This window comes from Equus quagga, chromosome 8 (assembly GCF_021613505.1).
Source record: "Equus quagga isolate Etosha38 chromosome 8, UCLA_HA_Equagga_1.0, whole genome shotgun sequence".
Classification (NCBI taxonomy): Eukaryota; Metazoa; Chordata; class Mammalia; order Perissodactyla; family Equidae; genus Equus; species Equus quagga.
Window position 1 is genome coordinate 113,515,784 of NC_060274.1, and position 14,924 is coordinate 113,530,707.

General features: G+C 45.1%; 1 protein-coding gene across 1 annotated transcript in view; it reads left to right on the forward strand.

Annotated features, from left to right (window-relative positions):
* The window catches only part of STRA8 (stimulated by retinoic acid 8), a 42,035-nt gene that overhangs the window by 18,605 nt on the left and 8,506 nt on the right, over nucleotides 1–14,924 (forward strand). The window contains exons 2-5 of the mRNA XM_046669391.1: nucleotides 1,008–1,205; nucleotides 3,158–3,233; nucleotides 3,888–3,972; nucleotides 14,079–14,303. Coding sequence (XP_046525347.1) covers nucleotides 1,014–1,205; nucleotides 3,158–3,233; nucleotides 3,888–3,972; nucleotides 14,079–14,303 — 578 coding nt within the window. The 5' untranslated portion in view covers nucleotides 1,008–1,013. The remainder of the gene's footprint in view (nucleotides 1–1,007; nucleotides 1,206–3,157; nucleotides 3,234–3,887; nucleotides 3,973–14,078; nucleotides 14,304–14,924) is intronic.

Sequence of the window (14,924 nt, forward strand, 5' to 3'; positions counted from 1 at the left end):
TGGCCAAGTACATTTTCAGCAGTCTCCCCAGGTGGCTGATGTACATCGAGACTGGCAGACCCCTGGTGAGGTCATGCATTGTCCTGTGTAGCAGGACTGAGCTCAGGGGAGAGCTCCCCTTCTAATTCACTCAAAACCCCAGCACTGAGCACCTTCTGGGCTATAGAGGGATGAAGACGCAGCCTCTCTGTTCAGAAAGCTGGCTGAGCAGTGGGGAGCCAGCTTGCCTCTGAGTGGTGGGGTGAGCGCCTGATGCAGGGGTCCACAGCTCAGGTGAGAGACCCTGGTCCCTGTCTCTTGTTTATACTGTTACATGTCAGTCCCAGAATTGCATCTCCTAGGGAAGGGCTCCTGGTTTGTAAACTCAGATGTGACAAAGGACAACAAAATGGTCATCTCAGAGCCCACCAGAAGCAGGACAAGGCAAACCCACTTCCACCTCTGTCGTCATGTGACTTTTTGCTTTCACAGGTAGAAGAGTGTATTCTCTTCTTTTTGAGATGTAATATATGTACAGAAAAGTCCACAAATCTAGAGAATACGCCTTGGTGAATTTTTTTCATATATACACACCTGTGTCACCACTACTCCGATCAAAGAGGGGTGCATTCTTCACCTCAATGGGTGGGACACACACCTGTTCAGCTTTTAATAGACTGTAAAGAATGAGATCTCAGGGTATGGCTTGTTCTCCTTGGCCTCAACAGTCAATTAACAAGTGCCTGGTGAGCACCTGCAATGTTCTGGAAACTTCCTGGTGTAAAGCAGCAGTGCCTGGCAACTATAAGTCAAATATGAGAGGCTTGTGATTTTAGGAGTCAAGCTTAAATAACAGATTTTGTGTTATTTGTTATCTATTGTGTACCTGTTATTGATTATATTCATTGGTCTGGGACCTTTTACTTGGAAGTGGTTCCTACTTTCTGTCTGCTTCAGTCTGCCTTCCGTTTCCTTTAATATTGTATCTTTATTATTTGGGGCAAAAACAGCATAATATCACATTGCAGCTTGTAATGGAGACCTCTGGAGAAGGCAGCAACCCCAGCGACAGAGCAACGCCCCGCCCCCTGGCGCAGCTACAGGAGCTTGAGACCCGGGTGGCCCGCAGACGCCTGTCCCAGGCCCACCACCGAGCCACCCTGGCAGGGCTCTTCAGCAACCTCAGGAAAACCGTTTACTCCCAGTCTGACCTCACAGCCTCAAAGGTATGGGGACCTGGGTGTGGGGAGAAGTTTCTGCAAGTGGAGGGACTGAGGAGTGAGGTGGGGGCTGGCCTGGAGCTCCACCCCACCCCTGAGGGCTGCAGCCTGGGTGGGGTCAGCGATCAGCTGCGACCCTCATGCTGCTGCACCTGGGTAAATCGTGAGAGCTGGGCCTTCCCTACCTGCTGCAGACGTGCCTCGCGTCAGAATGGAGTCTGGGCCTGAGAGGCCTGGTGAGCCAGAGATGCTAGGCCTCCTTCTCATGGGCAGTTGGGAGCCTCCGGGAGCTGCTCCCAGACCCAGCATCTCTACCCCAAACACACCCCACATGCACACACACACATGCACGCACCCCCACACACGTGCGTGTGTGTGCCCCTTGGGTTTTATGCACCAAGCAGGTCTTTCCCTAGGCAATAGGGCTCTCCAGGTAAGCATTTATCTTTTCCTGCTCTTAATTTTGCCCTTCTCCTTCTAGGGCTTTTTTATTGCTGACTGGTGCCCCTGGCAGACCATGGAGGAAGGTTCGGGTGGTTTTGGGCGGGAGTAGAAGGATTTGAGTTGATATTATTGGAGGAAGCATATTAGGAGGTCTGCAGTAGTGGAGAGGTCCCCAAGAGCCTCTAGTAACAGAGGAGGGAACTGGAGTTGAGAAAGGACCTGTCAGCTGGTGGCTGACAGGCCCAGGAAGGGGCCCCAGTGCACAGCTGCAGACCTGGCATCTTTCCATCCTCCGCCTCTCCAGACCGGCTCATCATCTTGGGACTGTTTCCAGCCAGTGGACTTTCCTTCCTGGGCTGGTGCTTTCAGCAGAGTGACACTTCCGGAAAGGGACGATTTGAGGGGCATGAGCTTTCTGCTGCTAGAGCTGGCACGGGATTCTCTCTGAGGCAGGCCCGTGAAGGGCTCCTCGGCAGGCACAGGGTCAGGACCACTGTGGAAATCATAGAGAGGCCCCCTAGCACCCTTGTGCAGGGATCCACATAGGGCCATGATTGTGGTTAGCTGGAAGAATCAACAGAGATCCCACCTGCTCTCGGAGCAAGATCTGGAGAGTGAGAGGTGTGGGGGCTGTTCCTCCTCTCTCTGCTGAGCCAGGCTCAGGGGCTCAGTGCTCGGGGTTTGGGTGGGGAGACATCCCACATCTGGGCCTCGCAGCAAAGAGCCTATCCAGCATGGCTCTGCTCCACGGCCCCTGCATGAGGAGGTATATGCTGCAGGCTTCCAGCGGTGCATTAAAACCCAAAGTCCCTGTCATCAGCCAGTGAAGAAGTGTGCACAGACTGACAGCATGACCACAGAAGGAACAGGCACTCAGGGCCTCGAAGTAAGAAATGGAAGTAAATCTAGAAGAAAACCATTTCTATCCCCTGAAATTGTACCTCATGACGTGGTAGTTGAGAGCCTGGCTGCTAGGTGGCCTCAGTCCATGTGAAGGAAGTTGCTTGCTAATTCAGTTAACACATCGATTAAACAGGGACAACAGTCATGGCTTCCTTAGAGGCCCATCATGGGGTTTATCCAGATAATGGCATGAAAAGACGTAGCATTGTCCTCAGTAGTTTAAAATGTTAGTATCACTTCCCATCGGATTGCCTCATTCATTCCTCACAATTCTGTTCATATCGCCCTCATTGTACAGATGAGAACACTGAGGCCCTAGAAAGTTGAATTATTTGCCTCGAGTGGCACAGCCAGTGGTCTGCTGAACGCAGCCTGGTTGTTTCCAAATACTTTGGTACTTCGGTGAGAAACATTTCTAGAATACAAACTAAACTCCGTGCCTTCTGTGCATCAGAGCAAACTTCCTACTTTTTTTTACTGACAACGGCAAGGGCTGTGACTTTGCATCTGAAGGAGCATGGTCTCAGACCAGGCAAGGGGCTGCGGTGTCCACAAAGCCAGTCCCTGCGGTGGAAGGCCAGCCCGTCAGCATTGTCTATCTCTGTCCTCAGTGGCAGGTTTTGAATAAGGCGAAGAATCATATTCAGGAACTGGAACAAACCCTGGACAATCTGCTGAAGCTGAAAGGTAATGGAGCCCCACCTGCCACCCCCTGTCTCCCTCCCAGGGGAAGACTGGTCCATTTTTCTATTGAAAACTGAAGAGATTGGGTTAAATTGATTGAACAAGAATAATTACCGAGTGCCTACTCTGTGCCAGATACTGTGCCTGGGCCAGGGGTACCATGGGATTCACGCCCCTGTCCTCAGGGAGCTTGCAGTCTGCTGGGATAGACAGAGGTCATCAGGCTGCATGAGCAGGATGAGCTCCTTATTGGGGTGCTGTTGAAGTGAACTGATCTCATCTGGAGAAGCCAGAGAAGAAGTGGATGAGGGCTTGTCATACTCAAAGCGGAGGGCAGAACCCAGCTCCCTTCCTTGGTGCTCAGTTTGGGGGAGATGGCTGGCTGAGGATTGGGGTGTAGCAGGCTGCTGGAAGCTGAACTCTGAAAGGGATGCTTTCGATGTCCTGATTGAGAAGGGCCGCTTCAAGAAGTCCTTCCCCCTGGTCTGCTGTTCTCCCCTCGCATCTAGAAGGAGAGGTGGGACTGGGCTCCTGACTCCCTAGCACTGTACCTGGGCAGGCTCAGGGACACCCACGGTCCCTCCAGACAGAAAGGCAGGAGAGACTTGACACAGTCCTGACTTTCTCCTCCGACCCTTGCCTTCAACTCCCTGACAGAATACTTCAGCCTGAAGGATGGGAATGCAAACAGCTTAGAGGAGGTCAAGGAAGAATACGCCAGCATGTACTCCAGGAATCACAGGTAAGATCCCCAAGTGCCAGACAGCAGAACCTGCTGTTCTCCCACTGCTCTGCTGTGTCACAGCAGCTCAATTTCCCTCGAGAGTGCAGAACAGAGGAAGAGGAGCTGCTGACCTATTTAGAACAGTCTTGTGCCAGAGAGAATGCTTTTCTATTTTGTTCTAGTAACATTCATTGGCTTTTTTCTGATTATAAAAATAATCCATGCTTATTACAGAAAATGTCAAAAATACAGAAAAGCCTGCAAATGAAAGTAAAAACACATACTGTCTCACCTCTCAAGGAAAATCAATGTTAGTTTCAAAGAATATTCTAGTTTTTTAATTTTGCACATTATTTTACAGAGAAATGAGATCACAGTGTTCATATTGTATTATAGCTTTAAAAAACTCAACTAATGGCTTTATTGAAGGATGCATAGGAAAATAAGGAAACTCCAATTCTCTTTCTACTTTTCAAGTCTCATAGGAACCTAAGATAAGCCAAATTGGATTTCAGAGAGGAAAGGGAAAAACGGTACACCCAGATGTCACAGAGGCTGAAAGGGAAGCTTGTTCATAAGGTCAGACTCAGACTTTGAAAGAGAGACTGATTTGAGAAATGTCTTTCTCTTCCTTTTATGATCTCACATTTGAAAGTTAACTCTTAACGCTATCTGCGCTCTTTACGTGTGCCGTGTAGGTATATCCTTTGCTGTGCTCTCCCAGAATGACCTAACCCCTGCACCATGTTTCATCCTGCAGAGCTGCTTCAAGCCCAGCCTGGGTTTTAGGGGCAATGGCTGGGCCCTCATTGTCTCTGGTGGCCCCATGGCATGGGAAGCACAGTGTGTATCCAGGTTGGCCTCTGATGAGACCCAAGAGTGCAAATTTTACTCAATCTGCAAAATGAGATCGGAAAGTGCTTGATGTTCAGAACCCACCAAGAGCCCGCCTAGATGAAGTGATGTGTCCTATGGTTTTTGGTGGGGTTACTGCTGACTTTACTTTTTCCTTTGTGCTTTTTTGTATTTTCAGAATTTTTTAAAAAAATGAATGTGTAGTATATCCTAAGGGAGATGATCAGGAGAAATGACATATTATTAAAATTAAGTAAAATTCACATTGTAGACAATGTGAGAACACAGAGAAGTATAAAGAAGGACATGGCACCCATAATCGCACTCCATGCAGACAGCTCCGGTCACCATTTTGGTCCCAGAGGGCAGGAGGCAGTTGTGGTGTGTGTATGTGTTGAGTGTACGTGGCAGCATGTTTGTGGCTGCAGTTTACAAATCAGCCTGTCCCTCTCCTCACAATCAGCCTGGGAGATAGTCTCAGAGAGATGGGTGTCTGCATTGGCGTTTCCCAAACGGTTAATCACTGATCCCACCCCTTTTATGACATAAGCCATCCTTTCCTCACTGGTTTAGGATACAAACTTTATCACATTCTAAAGTCTTATCAATACTTATATCACTTGCCCATGTGAGAATGGCTAATTTTCTTTTAAAATTTTAATAATTAGGGAGGATGTTTTCACCAGAAATATTATAAACCTACAATAATTAAAACTGTGGTACTAGCATAGGAGTAGATTAATTATATCTTATGATTATTATATTGTAATTACTTAAATTATGAGTGAGCCGAAGGGCCTTTTTTCAAGATCATTTATATTTCCCTTCCTGGGCACTTTTTGTACCTCTTCTTTGCCCATTTTTCTGTTGGGCTGGTGGTCTTTTTCTTATTTAGTGGTAAAAGCTCTTTATGTATACTGAGAAATTAGCTCTCTTTCTAGTATATGGCTAGCAAACAATTTTCCCTGGTTTTCCAAATTGTGTCATGTTGTGTCATTGTCTTTGTCCACACAAATAATCCATAACCAATCTCTAAATCAAAACTGGGTTGAGTTTATTATGAGCCAGATTTGAGGACCATTTAGCCCAGGAGAGTCCTTCCACAAAGGAATGGAGCACTCCAAAGAAGTGGGGCTGTACAGGGTGGTTACATACCTCAAAGAACATGTATCACATGTGATTGAAATGTCCCTTTTGCAACAGTCACGAGATTGCTCCGAGAGCACAGTGACACAGCAGGTAGAGGGTCTGCTGTCTCAATGGACACAGCAGGTAGCAGGTCTGTTGTCTGGAGCTGGGTGGTCACAGGTGAGTGCAGCAATCAATTCCTAGCCTAGGGAGAGATGGGTATCCTTAAGGAAATGCCAGTGTGGGGGAAGTTGCACCTTCATCTTGAGGGCGTTTCTTCTTGTCTTTGGGACATAGCAAATACTCAAAGCAGACATACAATGCATGTGCAAGGGCCACATCAGGCCCTTTTGGAAAAAACAAGGTTAGGCCAAATTAGTTTTTCAGCAAATGGGTTCCTCATATACTCCAATATATCCTATTGTTTGTTATTTGTTTATCATCTTAAAACTGTCTTTTCAAGAACAGAATTTTAAAATTTTGGTAAAGTCCAACTTATCCATTTTGTCTTTTCTAGACTGAGCTTTTCGTTTAAATCTAAGTTTTTAACCGAAGTATTTCACGTTTTTGGGGGCTATTGTAAATGGTACTTTTTTTTTTATTAAGGTTATGAAAGTTAACATCCTTGTGAAATTACAGTTGTACATCATTATTAGTCATGTTGTAGGTACACGACTTCACCCCTAGTGCCCTCCCCCCACCGCCCTTTCCCCTGGCAACCACCGATCAGTTCTCTTTGTCCATATGTTAACTACCACCTATGAGTGGAGTCATACAGAGTTCGTCTTTCTCTGTCTGGCTTATTTCACTCAACATAATACCCTCAAGGTCTATCCATGTTGTTGTGAATGGGATGACTTTGTCCTTTTTTATGGCTGAGTAGTATTCCATCGTATATATATTCCACATCTTCTTTATCCAATCATCAGTTGCTGGGCACTTAGGTTGGTTCCGTGACTTGGCTATTGTGAATAATGCTGCGATGAACATAGGGGTGCATGGAACTTTCAGAATTGCTGATTTCAGGTTCTTAGGCTAGATACCCAGTAGTGGGATGGCTGGGTCATAAGGTATTTCTATTCTTAACTTTTTGAGGAATCTCCATACTGTTTTCCATAGTGGCTGCACCAGTTTGCATTCCCACCAAGAGTGTATGAGGGTTCCCTTTTCTCCACAGCCTCTCCGACATTTGTCACTCTTGGTTTTGGATATTTTTGCCATTCTAACAGGTGTAAGGTGATATCTTAGTGTAGTTTTGATTTGCATTTCCCTGATGATTAGTGATGATGAGCATCTTTTCATGTGTCTATTGGCCATCCGTATATCTTCTTTGGAGAAATGTCTGTTCATGACCCCTGCCCATTTTGTAATTGGGTTGTTTGATTTTTTATTGTTGAGTTGTGTGAGTTCTTTGTATATTATGGAGATTAACCCTTTGTCAGATAAATAACTTGTGAATATTTTTTCCCAATTAGTGGGCTGTTTTTTTGTTTCAATCCTGTTTTCCCTTGCCTTGAAGAAGCTCTTTAGCCTGATGAAATCCCATTTGATTATTCTTTCTATTGTTTCCCTCATGTGAGGGGTTATGGTGTCCAAAAAGATTCTTTTGAAGCTGATGTCAAAGAGTGTACTGTCGATATTCTCTTCTAGAAGACTTATTGTTTCAGGCCTAATCTTTAGGTCTTTGATCCATTTTGAGTTTATTTTGGTACGTGGTGAAAAAGAATGGTTGATTTTTATTCTTTTATATGTGGCTGTCCACTTTTCCCAGCACCATTTGTTGAAGAGACTTTCTTTCCTCCATTGTAGGCCCTCAGCTCCTTTGTCAAAGATTAGCTGTCCATAGATGTGTGGTTTTATTTCTGGGCTTTCAACTCTGTTCCATTGATCTGTGCATCTGTTTTTGTACCAATACCATGCTGTTTTGATTACTGTAGCTTTGTAGTATGTTTTGAAGTCAGGGATTGTGATGCCTCCAGCTTTGTTGTTCTTTCTCAGGATTGCTTTAGCAATTCAGGGTCTTTTTTTGCCCCGTATGAATTTTAGGATTCTTTGTTCAATTTCTGTAAAGAATGACATTGGAATTCTGATTGGGATAGTGTTGAATCTGTAGATTGCTTTAGGTAGTATGGACATTTTAACTGCGTTTATTCTTCCAATCCATGTGCATGGAATGTCTTTCCATCTCTTTATGTCGTCATCGATTTCTTTCAAGAAGGTCTTGTAGTTTTCGTTGTATAGATCTTTCACTTCCTTGGTTAAATTTATCCCAAAGTATTTTATTCTTTTTGTTGCGATCGTGAATGGGATTGAGTTCTTGAGATCTTTTTCTGTTAGTTCATTGTTGCATTTAGAAATGCTACTGATTTATGTAAATTGATTTTATACCCTGCAACTTTGCTGTAGTTGTTGATTGTTTCTAATAGTTTTTGTATGGATTCTTTGGGGTTTTCTATATATAAGATCATGTCGTCTGCAAACAGCAAGAGTTTTACTTCTTCGTTGCCTATTTGGATTCCTTTTATTTCTTTTTCCTGGCGAATTGCTCTGGCCAAAACCTCCAGTACTATGTTGAATAAGAGTGGTGAAAGTGGGCACCTTTGTCTTGTTCCTATTCTGAGAGGGATGGGTTTCAGTTTTTGTCCATTGAGTATGATGTTGGCTGTGGGTTTGTCATATATGGCCTTTATTATGTTGAGATACTTTCCTTCTATACCTATTTTATTGAGGGTTTTTATCATAAATGGATGTTGGATCTTGTCGAATGCTTTCTCTGCATCTATTGAGATGATCATGTGGTTTTTGTTTCTCATTTTGTTAATGTAGTGAATCACGTTGATTGACTTGCGGATGTTGAACCATCCCTGTGTCCCTGGTATAAATCCCACTTGATCATGGTGTATAATCTTTTTGATATATTGCTGTATTTGGTTTGCCAAAATTTTGTTGAGGATTTTTGCATCTATGTTCATCAGTGATATTGGCCTGTAGTTTTCCTTCTTTGTGTTGTCCTTGTCAGGTTTGGGGATCAGGGTGATGTTGGCTTCATAGAATGTATTAAGGAGTGCTCCATCTTCCTCTATTTTCTGGAATAGTTTGAGAAGGATAGGTATTAAATCTTCTTTGAATGTTTGGTAGAATTCTCCAGAGAAGCCGTCTGGTCCTGGACTCTTATTTTTGGGGAGGTTTTTGATTACTGTTTCTATTTCTTTACTTGTGATTGGTCTATTCAGATTCTCTATTTCTTCCTGATTCAGTTTGGGAAGGTTGTATGAGTCTAGGAATTTATCCATTTCTTCTAGGTTATTCAATTTGTTGGCATATAGTTTTTCATAGTATTCTCTTATGATCCTTTGTATTTCTTAGGTATCTGTTGTGATTTCTCCTCTCTCGTTTCTAATTTTATTTATTTGAGACTTCTCTCTTTTTTTTTTTAGTGAGTCTGGCTAAGGGTTTGTCGATTTTGTTAATTTTTTCGAAGAACCAACTCTTTGTTTCATTGATCCTTTCTACTGTCATTTTTGTTTCAATATCATTTATTTCTGCTCTAATTTTTATTATTTCCCTCCTTCTACTGACTTTGGGCTTTGTTTGTTCTTCTTTTTCTAATTCCGTTAGGTGTCGTTTGAGGCTGTTTATGTAAGATTTTTCTTGCTTATTGAGGTGAGCCTGTATTGCAATGAATTTCCCTCTTAGGACTGCCTTTACTGCGTCCCAAATCATTTGGTACGGTGTGTTTTCATTTTCATTTGTCTCCAGATAATGTTTGATTTCTTCTTTAATTTCTTCAATAATCCATTGTTTGTTCAGTAGCATGTTGTTTAGTCTCCACAGTTTTGGCCCTTCCCCAGCTTTATTCTTGTAGTTGATTTCTAGTTTCATAGCATTATGATCAGAAAAGATGCTTGGTATTATTTCAACCCTCTTGAACTTATTGATGCTTGCTTTGTTTCCCAAGATATGGTCTATCCTTGAGAATGTTCCATGCACGCTTGAGAAGAATGTGTAACCTGCTGTTTTTGGATGAAGTGTCCTATATATATCTATTAGGTCCATCTGATCTAATTTTTCATTTAATTCTATAATTTCCTTGTTGATTTTCTGTCTGGATGATCTGTCCATTGGTGTTAATGGGGTGTTGAGGTCCCCTACTATTATTGTATTGCTGTTGATGTCTCCCTTTAGTTTTGGTAATAGTTTCTTTACAAATTTTGGTGCTCCTGTGTTAGGTACGTATATATTTATAAGTGTTATGTCATCTTGGTGGAGCATCCCTTTTATCATTATATACTGCCCCTCTTTGTCTTTCTCTATCTGTTTTGCCTTGAAGTCTACTTTGTCTGATAGAAGTATGGCAACACCTGCTTTCTTTTGTTCATTATTAGCTTGGAGTATTTTCTTCCATCCCTTCACTTTAAGTCTGTGTTTGTCTTTGGGGCTGAGGTGTGTTTCCTGGAGGCAGAATATTGTTGGATCTTGTTCTTTGATCCATCCTGCCACTCTGTGTCTTTTGATTGGAGAGTTCAATCCATTCACGTTTAGAGTGATTATTGAAACGTGGGGGCCTACTGTTGCCATTTTATCACTTGTTTTCTGGTTCTTTTGCATTTTGTCCTGATGGAAAGCTGTTACTTTGTGTTATTGTCCTTCTGCTTATCTCCTTTGTTCTGGATTTTGTAACCCCTTTCCTTTTTTTGATTTTTCGGGAATGAGGTTCTTCCTGAGCATTTCTTGAAGAGGAGGTTTTGTGACGATGAACTCCCTTAACTTTTGTTTATCTGGGAAAGTTTTTATTTCTCCATCATATTTGAAGGATATTTTCACTGGGTAGAGTATTCTTGGCTGCAGGTTTTTGTCCTTCAGAGTTTTGAATATTTCATTCCAATCTCTTCTAGCCTGTAATGTCTCTCCTGAGAAATCTGCTGGATGCCTTATGGGGTTTCCTTTGTAAGTTATTTTCTTCTGCCTGGCTGCCCTTAGTATTTTCTCTTTGTCATTGACTTTTGCTAGTTTCACTACTATATGCCTTGGGGTTGGTCTTCTTGCGTTAATAAAGTTTGGAGATCTATTGGCTTCTGTCACATGAAGTTCCATCTCTCTTCCCAAGTTTGGAAAGTTCTCAGCTATTATTTCTTTGAACAGGCCTTCTGCCCCCTTCTCCTTCTCTTCTCCCTCTGGTATACCTATAATCCTTATGTTGCATCTCCTAATTGAGTCGGATAATTCTCAGAGAGTTTCTTCATTTCTTTTTAGTCTTAGTTCTCTCTCCTCCTCTGTCTGCAGCATTTCTATATTCCTATCCTCCAAATTGCTAATTCTGTCCTCCATATTATCAACCCTACTGTTCAGAGAGTCCAGATTTTTCTTAATCTCCATTGTGTTCTTCATCTCCAGTATTTCTAATTGGTTCTTCTTTATAGTGTCAAGCTCTTTTGTGACATATCTCCTGAACTCATTGAGTTGTCTATCTGAATTCTCTTTTAACTCATTGAGTTTTCTAATAATGCCAGTTTTGAAATCATCGTCATTTAGGTTACAGATTTCATTGTCTTTGGGATTGTGTTCTGGGTGCTTATCATTTTCCTTCTGTTCTGGAGATTTAATATATTTTTTCATACTGCTTGATGGTGTGGATTTGTGCCTCCAGATAGGGATAGAGTTTAGTCACTGCTTCCACTTGTTGCGACTGGTGTCGGGGGGGGGGCAGCTGTTTAGACTGCACCAACCAGGAACCCTGTCAGCTGTTGCTGACTGGACCTGGACCCCTCCTCGTAGTCACAGTGGTCCTGTGGAGTCCCTCGTCGGTTGTGGGGGCAATTGCAAGGGGGCCTCAGGCTGCTGGTGCCTACTGTTGCAGCCCACTTAGACGCACTCCCTCCTTGTGGTCTGCAGTGGTGTTATGGGCTTTCCCAGCAGCCAGGAGCAGGATCACCTATAATCGCCGCTTTGTCCCTAACAGAGCCCACAAGATCACACTTGTCCACTATAGGTCCCAGCAGAGCTATGGGTATCTTCTGCAGTCTGTCGTTAGCTCACCTAGCTGTGCTACTTTTGCCCCAGGGCCTTCCTGCCTTGCGATTGCCAGTCGGGACCTCTCCACTAGTGCTGTGCAGAGGCTTTTGCTGAGGCTGCTGTAGGAACCTGGAGTTCCCCCCTGGGCTACGTAGCCATTTCACTGGAGCTCCACTCTGCCCCACTCCACTCTCATGGGATCTCTGGGAGCCCCTTGCCTCGTCTGGGACACAGCCAGAGTCCGTGGGCCTGGCGGTGGCTTGTAAGCTGCTGCCTTGTGGGGAATTCTGCCCTAGGGAGCTTCCTGGTGTTCTGAATGTTGGGTGGGGCCTCCCTGCCAATGGAGAGCAGAGACGCCTGCTCTGCTGGGGGGGTGCGGGACCCTGGAGCATCCCCCTGGGCCACAGAGCTGGGTGTTGGAGCTCCACCCAGTCCCCAAGCACATCCACGGGAAGTCTGGGCATCCCCTGTACCGACCCGTGCACCGGAGACCGTGGGCCCAGTAGCAGCTGGCGGTCTGGTTCACTGCCAGGGAATCCGCCCGCCGGGAGCTTCCCTTTGTTCTGGATTCTGGGAGGGGCCTCCTAGCTAATGGTGAGCAGAGGCTTTCCCTGCCGGGGGGGCGTGCAGGACCCTGGAGCCTCCCCCCAAGCTGCAGAGCTGGGCGCTGGAGCTCCAACCGTGTCCCCAAGCACGTCCACGGGAAGTCCGGGTGCCCCCTGCACCGACCCGTGTGCCGGAGACCGTGGGCCCAGCAGCAGCTTGCGGTCTGGTGCCGTGCCGGGGAATCCACCCACCAGGAGCTTGCCTTTGTTTTGGATTCTGGGAAGGGCCTCCCTGCTAACGGCAAGCGGAGGCCTTCGCTGCCGGTGGGTGTGGGACCCTGGGGATTCCCCCTGGGCTTAGGTGTAATCGCGGGGGGCTTGAGTAGGGCTGTTGTCACCTGTTTCCACCGTCGCTCTGCTGGTGAGTGCACACTCCCGCCCTTGGTGTGTGGCGATGCTATGGGGGAGTCCGCTGGAAGAGAGCCTCCTGCAGGAATTAGGCTGTCCGGGGGTCGGGGATCAGAGAGTTTTCACCTATTTCTACCTCCTCCCGGGGGGAAGTCCATCCGCCTTCCGATGTATAGTAGTATGAGACTCTTAGGCGTCTTGAGATGCTATCTGGATATCCTCAGGTTGGCTCCCGCCTGGCCAGCTGAGAAGCTCCACTGCTCCCAAAGGTGGCTTTTTTCCTCTCTGGCCAGAGTTACTGCCTCTTCTGCTTTCGTCAGGACTGTCCCTTGTTGTGGGGGTTCTTTTTATCCAGTTTTCAGTTTTCAATCCAGGGTGATTCTTCCTAAAATTGTTGTAATCTTGTTGTGTTTGTGGGAGGAGGCGAGTTCAACGTCTGCTCACAGTGCCATCTTTCTGAAGATATATCTGTAAATGGTACTTTTTAAAATTCAACTTCCCATTGTTCATTGCTAATATTTAGAAATACTATTGGTTACTGTATATTGACCTTGTATTCTGCAACCTTGCTGAGCTCCCTTCTTAATTCAAGTTGTGTGGTTGTAGATTCTTTGGGATTTTCTCACAGATAATCACATTGTCTACAAATAAAGACAGTTTCACTTCTTCCTTTCCAATCTGTATCCCTTTATTTCCTTTGTTCTTCTTATTGAACTGGCTAGAAGCTCCAGCACAATTTTGAATAGAGTGGTAAGAATGGACATCCCTGTCTTGTTTCTGATCTTACAGAGAAATGTTCAGTCTTTTACTGTTATGTACTATGTGTGCTGTAGGTTTTAGTAGATGGCCTTTATCAGGTTGAGGAAGTTCTCCTCTATTCCTAGTTTGCTGAGAGTTTTATCATGAATGGATGTTGAATTTTGCCAAGTGCTTTTTCTGCATCTATTGAGATGATCGTGTGGTTTTTCTTCTTGGGTCTGTTGATATGGTGAGTTACGCTGATTGATGTTCAAAGTTTGAAGCAGCCATCTTGCATTCCTAGCACAAACCCCATTTGGTCATGATGCATTAACCTTTATGTATGTATGTATTGTTGCTAAAATTGTGTTAAGAATTTCAGTGTTGATTTCATGAGGGACGTTAGTCTATTGTTGTCTTGTTTCTCCTTCACCCCAGCCTGATCTCAAATAAGTTTCATCAGAAAGGTTTCACCACCTGGTACCCAGTTGAGACAGTTGGGAAGGATGCTGAGGAGGAAGAAAAGGAGGAGGAAGAGGAGGAAGACCAAGAAGAAGAGGAAGAGGAGGAAGATGAGGAGGAAGACGAGGAGGAAGAGGAGAAAAATGTGGAGCTCTTACACTCCCCAGTCACCTTGTTGCCTGACCTCATGGAATTTGAACGGTGTGAACAGCTGGGAGAGGCGGGTTTGGGCATGCCTGGAGCTCCTGTGGGGAAGGGGACAGAGGCTCCAGCTGGGGCATGCTGCAGCCTCAGTGTACTCTCAGAGCAGGGCCTGAGTCATGGAAGCTCCAGAATTTCCATATGGGGGGAGCTTGGGGATGGGGTTAGCAGAGGGTCTAGAGAAATAGTCTTGAAGCTACATTGGCACAGCACATACACTGTGTTTACTTAGACTGTGTGTTTATTTGGGGCACCTTTTGGGGAGCTGTGATATGGATTATGAGGGCTAAATACCCTCCCCCTCCCAAACACACACACACATGCCCCACAAGTCTGCTTTCAGCAGCATTACTGATCTTACAGTAAGAATGGCAAGCAAATGGCTGGCCCAGACTCCACTGCCACTGCCCCTCCACACACTTGAGACCCTGGACAGCAATGTTGGCTTCCAGAGGCGTTCGCCCAGTAGAAAGAGGCTCACTGCACAGCTGAGCCTGACTTTCAGGCCTCACATTAAAGTGGGCATTGCATCATATCATGTCACGCATTCATGGGCTCAGAATTTTAAGCAGTTTTCCCGTGGGGAAGAGCTGAGCCAGTCACGCCTCTCTCCTCTCTTCT